This window comes from Gracilinanus agilis, chromosome 4 (genome assembly GCF_016433145.1).
Source record: "Gracilinanus agilis isolate LMUSP501 chromosome 4, AgileGrace, whole genome shotgun sequence".
Classification (NCBI taxonomy): domain Eukaryota; kingdom Metazoa; phylum Chordata; class Mammalia; order Didelphimorphia; family Didelphidae; genus Gracilinanus; species Gracilinanus agilis.
The window spans coordinates 467,152,426-467,159,030 of NC_058133.1; the positions used below are offsets into that span (position 1 = coordinate 467,152,426).

The 6,605-nt window shown below is 38.6% G+C and overlaps 1 protein-coding gene across 1 annotated transcript; it reads left to right on the plus strand.

Moving 5' to 3' along the window:
* Positions 1-4,174: 4,174 nt before the first annotated feature.
* Positions 4,175-6,307, plus strand: VANGL1 (VANGL planar cell polarity protein 1; the record flags this gene model as incomplete). The annotated part of the gene is made up of 2 exons (XM_044675526.1): positions 4,175-4,426; positions 6,033-6,307. Coding segments are annotated over 2 exons (513 nt in total), but the record flags the coding sequence as incomplete, so codon positions are not given.
* Positions 6,308-6,605: the final 298 nt, after the last annotated feature.

A 6,605-nucleotide genomic window follows, 5' to 3' on the forward strand; every position in this document is an offset into this window, starting at 1 on the left:
TTATAACTCAGGCTCAGTGAGATAATATGGCTTATCTGAAATCATATTAGTAATAAGCATCAGAGCCTAGATTTGAATCCAGATCCCCTCTTTCATTCATTTCATTTCATTGCAGTTTTTCTAATAGACCCCACTGAGGTTCGTTATCATGAGTTTTCAAGGGAAGTATGACATCACTTTTTTTTAAACCCTTATTTTTCATCTTAGAATCAATACTGTATATTGGTTCCAAGGCAGAAGAGCAGTAAGGGCTAGCCAGTAGGGGTTAAGTGACTTGCCCAGGGTCACACAGCTGGAAAGTATCTAAAACTAGATTTGAGCCTCTATGTCTGACTCTCAATCCCCTCAGCCACCCACTTGCCCCTGGCATCACTCATAATTGTAGGTGTATAATCACCTTATATGTTGGGCACCATGTTTTAGGAAGATCATTGATGTATGGCAGAGAATTCAAAGGAGGATGATTAGCATGCAGACAACACTTCCAGCTCCTGCCAAATGTAGATTGGTTTTGAAAGAAACTGGGGAGATTTAGCTTGGAAAAGTGAAGATTTGGAGAAAAGGGTAGAGAATGGGTAGCTTTTTCACATTTTTCTAGGGATGTCATTTGAAAAAAGGGATTAGATTTGTTCTACTTAGTCTCATTGGAAAGGATTAGAAGCAGTGGATGGAAGTTGCAAAGCAGGAAATTGCAGTTTGATATAGGTGTTATAAAGGAAAGACTTTCCAGCAATTAGCTGTTAGGGTTAGGATTGGAATGAACTCCCTGGAAGATAATAGGTTTATCCTTGTTAGAAATGTTTTAATTCCTCCCTGAGTTTCCCTAGTGTAAGCAATCTGTGTAGGATGAACATGGAAATATAGATTGTATGATAACGCACGAATAATCTGTATCATATTGCTTGCAGTCTTGGGTAGGGCAGCAGAGAACATATAATGCAAAAATGTCAGGAAATGGTTATTAAAAATTGTATCAATGTGGAATGTGGAAAAAATTAAATTAAAGCAAGTCTTTAAGCAATGCCTGGATGGTCATTCATAGGATATGCTGGTAGAGGAAATTCTTGTCCAGGTAGAGATTGGGCTTTGTAGCTTTTGAAGTCCTTTCCATCTCTGGATTTCTGAGCTCCTGTGGTTCTGTGACCTCTCCCACTCTTGAGAGGGATTAGAACAAGGAAGGACACAGCTCTGAATCTCTTCTTTTGATGCCTTACTTCCATTGTTCTGCCATTTCTGAATGGCATCATGAGGCCTCTCTTCCAGAACACATCATATTTTCAAGTCTTCTGAATTCATGGGCTTTGACATTGATGAGCTTAAAACATTGCATACTGTATCTTGAACACAGAAGACTCTCCTTGAAAGCAGTCATGTATTTATCAAGAAAATAAAATTTACAGTAAATTTGTTTATTAAGTAAACAAAATTTGGAGGAAATTTGTTTGTGAAGTAAACAAAATATACACTGACGACTTTGGGGAAATTTTAGCCCATGGACAAATGCAAGCAAAATAAATTTAAAACAAAATTTTCAGTAAATTGGTTTCCCAAATAAAATATGCACAGGTGACTTTGGGAAATTTTTTAACCCATGAACAAATATACAGTACATTGGTAAGCAAAATTAATTTAAAATAAAATGTACAGTAAATGTATTTATCGAGTAAACAAAATATGCCCTGATGACTTTGGGAAATTTTTAGCCCAAGAGCAATTATACAGTAAATTTGCAATCAAAATAAATTGACCACAAAATTTACAGTAAATTGTCATGTAAACAAAATATACCCCAGTTGCTTTGGGAAGTGGACAAATATACAATAAATTTGCAAGCAAACAAGGTTTAAAACAAAATTTTCAGTAAGTTGTTTTTCTAAATAAAATATACACAGGTGACTTTGGGAAATTTTTAACCCATGAACAAATATACAGTAAATTGGTAAGCAAAATTAATTTAAAATAAAATGTACAGTAACTGTATTTATTGAGTAAACAAAATATACACCTATGACTTTGGGAAGTTTTTAGCTCAAGAGCAAATATACAATAAATTTGTAATCAAAATAAATTGACCATGAAATATATAGTAAATTTGTCAAGTAAACAAAATATACCCCAATGGCTTTGGGAAAATGGACAAATATACAATAAATTTGCAAGCAAAATAAATTTAAAACAAAATTTTCAGTAAAGCTATTTACCGAATAAAATATATACAGGTGATTTGGGGAAAATTTTAGCTCATGGATAAACACAGTAAATTTGTAAACAAAATTCATTTAAAATAAAAGATATAATAAATGTGTTTATCAAGTAAACAAAATATACACCGATGACTGGGAAATTTTTAGCCCACAGGGCAAATGTATAGTAAATTTGTAATTAGCCTAAATTTACAGCAAGATTTACAGGAAATGTGTTTATCAAGTAAACAAAATATATGCCAATAACTTTGGGGAAATTTTAGCTCATGGATAAATATGAATAGGGGGCAGTTGGGTGGTTCAGTGGATTGAGAGCCAAGTCTAAAGGCTTCAAATCTGGCCTCAGACACTTCCTAGCTGTGTGACCCTGGGCAAGTCACTTAACCCCCATTGCCTAGCCATTACCACCTTTCTGCCTTAGAACCAATACACAGTAATAATTCTAAGGTGGGAGGTAAGGGTTTAAAAAAAACAAACAAAAAACTATTGGATAACTAAATGAGGAAGAATGAATTCTAGTGAATTTTAAATACACAGTGCAACCATATATCAAAAAAGTATTATGCATAAATATATATAGAAGAGAGGGAAAATATAAGCATATTGGAGTGGGGTTCATGGAAGTTATAACTTTCAGGGAAAGTTCCTTGGAGAAGATAGGATAGAGGAGTAAAAATATCTTTCCAGGTTTTTAATGGGTAGTTTTTGGAGAAAAATGTTGGCATTTTGGATACTTCTAGAAAACCAAGAGAAGAGGGAAAAGTATAATGGCCTGGGGATGAAGGGAGAAGGAGACAAAGTTAGGATTAAAAGGCAAAAAGAAAAGAGGGGGGAAAAAAAGAAAAAAGAAACAAAAGAGCCCAATCCTGCTTCCACTCCAGTTTGGGTAATTTCCCTTTAGGACTCCTAGGAGATTTCAACCTGCACGTCCTATTGGGGGGTCCTGACATTCACTCTCAGACCATTCTCAGAGGCAGTCAGATGCCCAAGCCCTTGTCTCGTAGTGATACCCCGAGGGAGGGGGAACCTCCGCTCTTGCAATTGCTTCATCTCAGGGAGAGGATGGGGTCTTCCCTCTCTCTGGCCCCATTTGATTGCATTTCTAGAGTGGCTCATTACTTCTCCCAAATCCTGTTATTTGATGTGACAGCTTTTCCCTGTGGAGGTTGGAGGGTGAAAGTAAGAAGAGGAGGAGATTTTTTCTCCTTGTCTTTGTTTCTTTCCTTAACGCTCTGATTCAGCTGGAAAAGCCAGGCTTTGCAAGTCCAGCCCTGGGGGTTCAAAATCACACCCTTGACTTTTACTTACCTGTTTGTCCTCCTTTAAGTAACTTCACACCCTGGGCATCCCTTTCCTCCTCTGTAAAGTGAGGGGACTGTAGTAGATTACCTCTGACGTCCCTTCCCTGGAGCCGCTGAGGACTATTTTTTTCCGGCTTATGTATTTTTTTAAAAAAATTGTTTCCCAGCCCCTTATTGGCTTGTTCTCTTCCTCACCTCTGCCTTGCATCGCCTCGCCTTCTTCAAGAGATCTTTCTTGATCTCTGAAGCTATTAACCTTCCCTCTTATGCAGTCCCCCTACCAATATATGTAAATACATACATATACATACATACATATATACATATATATATGCACACACACAGAGAGAGAGGGAGATTATTGGAATCAAATTAAATTTATATTTTGTATTATTACCTGTGTGCCTATTTTCCCCTGATAGAATGCAGCCTCCTTGAGGTCATCCTTTTTTTTTTTTTTAAACTTTCTATCTTAAAATTAATACTGTGTATTGGTTCCAGGGTAGAAGAGTGGAAAGGGTTAGACAGTAGGGGTTAAGAGACTTGCCCAGGGTCACACAGCTGGGGAGTGTCTGAGGCCAGATCTTAACCCAGGACTTCCAGACTTCAGGTCTGGCTCTCTTTCCATTGTGCCTCCGAGATGTTATTTTTTAAAAAGTCCTGGGCTGATTCCTGTGCCCTCACAGGCTGGTGGTCGCTGTGGAGGAAGCCTTCGTTCACATCCGCCGTCTCCAGGCAGAAGAGCAGCAGAAGGTCCCTGGAGAAGTGATGGACCCCAGAGAGGCAGCCCAAGCCATCTTCCCTTCCATGGCCAGGGCTCTGCAGAAGTACCTGCGAACCACCCGGCAGCAGCATTATCACACCATGGAGAGTATCCTGCAGCATCTGTCCTTCTGCATCACCAACAACATGACCCCCAAGGTACTGAGCCTTTTGGTGCTTCCATTGCCCTCGCTGCTTGGCTGCTTAAGCAGCCATGGTGGGTGACTTTTATGTTTTACCTTCAGGTTTCCCTGTCGGGAAAATTTGCTTCCCTTTAACCAGAACTTATTCAGTGCCTGCTTTGGTGCTGGGTACAGAGATCAAAAAGGCAGAGTCAGTCCTTGAGCCCTCAGAGAGCTTCCTTTCTGCTCAGAGGATAGAATGCGGAGAATAATGATCAGTCAACCTTTCTGAAATGGCAGGAATAGTTAGGACATCAAATAGAACTCTAAAAAAAAAATTTAAGAAATAAGAAATGTTGCTGGGTTGATCACACATACCTGTAAACTCTGCTGCTGGGGGATGCTTGAGCTTGGGAGGCTGAGATGCCATCAGGTTAATCCTGATGAATGTCCACAATACACCTGGTGCTGTTATGGTGAGCTCCAAGGGGAGGGAAATGGGGCACCAAACTGCCGCCTAAGGAGATGGAGTCGTCTGTGAGTGGTCGCTGTGCTTTCAGCCTAGATAGAAAGATGCAAATATTTAAAAAAGAAAAAAAATGTAAAAATAAATAAAAAATAAATATTTTTTAGAAAAAAAGTTAATTAAAATCCTCATGCCAAAAAAAGTATCCACATATCTGTGAGATAGGACAGAATTTTTCAGCCTTTCTCAATACCTTTTATAATAATCCTAGCATAAAAAATCATAATCCTAGTATTTATAGAACAGTTTAGATCTTGAAAAGTATTCTACATGTTTTATCTCATTTGATCCTTTGTGCTTATGATTTTCTCATCCTTTTAAAAACCCTTACCTTCTTTTAGAATCAGTTCTAAGTATCAGTTCCAAGGCAATTGGGAGTAGAAATGACTTTCCCAGGGTCACACAGCTAGGCAGTATCTGAGGTCAGATTTGAATCTAGGCCCTTCCATCTCTTTGTCTTGATCTCTATTCACTGAGCCACCAATCAGCCCTAAGGGTTTTCTCTTTTTCCAACATCTCCCTATCCATCAAACCAGGCATCTTCCATCATATGAACCTAGAAATGCTTCTACACAAGCATTTACTCCCACCCACTATCATCCTCATTCCATCATGATTCTTTATCACTTAAGCCTTTCTTTAAAAAATTGTTCAAGTGAGCACCCTAGTGCAAATATCAGTAATATGGAAATAGGTCTTGATCACTGACACATCTAAAACCCAGCAGAATTGCGTGTTGGCTTCAGGAGGGGATAGGGAGGAAGGGAGGGAAAGAATATGAATCATGTAACCATGAAAAAAATTCTTAAGCAATTAATTAATTAAATGAAATTTCCCAGGCCCAATAAATAACTAAATAAGTAAATGGATGAATTAAAAAAATGTTTAAGGGGATAAGGAACTCTGTGATGGATGATTCTGTAACAACTGTCCCCCAATCCCTTATATTGTAATGAACCAGCAGAAAAACCGGACAAGGTTGTGTTCTAGTAGATATGTTATATTTGATTGGGGGTGGGTATCCCTGGGGATAAAAATTTCAGCACATCTCAAAAAGACAAAACAGCCTGGAGCTGAGATTTTCTCTTTTCCTGATGAGCTTTTCCTCTGTTTTCAGGCTTTCCTAGAACGTTACCTCAATGCCGGTCCCACCCTGCAGTATGAAAAGGATCGATGGTTCTCCAAGCAGTGGACACTCGTTAGTGAAGAAGCTGTTACAAATGGACTAAGGGATGGAGCTGTTTTTGTTCTTAAGTGCTTGGACTTCAGCCTTGTAATTAATGTGAAGAAAATCCCCTTCATCGTGCTTTCTGAAGAGTTCGTAGACCCCAAATCTCATAAATTTGTCCTTCGCTTACAATCTGAGACATCAGTTTAAAGGTTTTATATTTGTTGCTTTTAAATATATATATATATATATTATATTGTGGGATTTTTCTCTGGTTTTGGTTTACTCTGATGCTGACTGAAACTGGCAGATGACAGACCAGTATTCTTTGACCATCTGCACTTTATTTGGAAGAAGGTAGAGGACGCTTGTCCTGAAGAGTGAGAACGAGAGGCCTGGCCACAGTAGGTGACCTTCCTACAGAAGCCTTCTCACTTTTTGCCAGAGTCTTATAGATAGCTGTAAACCAAATTGGAGTTGGCGTGTTCATGGGAACCTTGCCTTATAGCAGCTAGTCCTCTG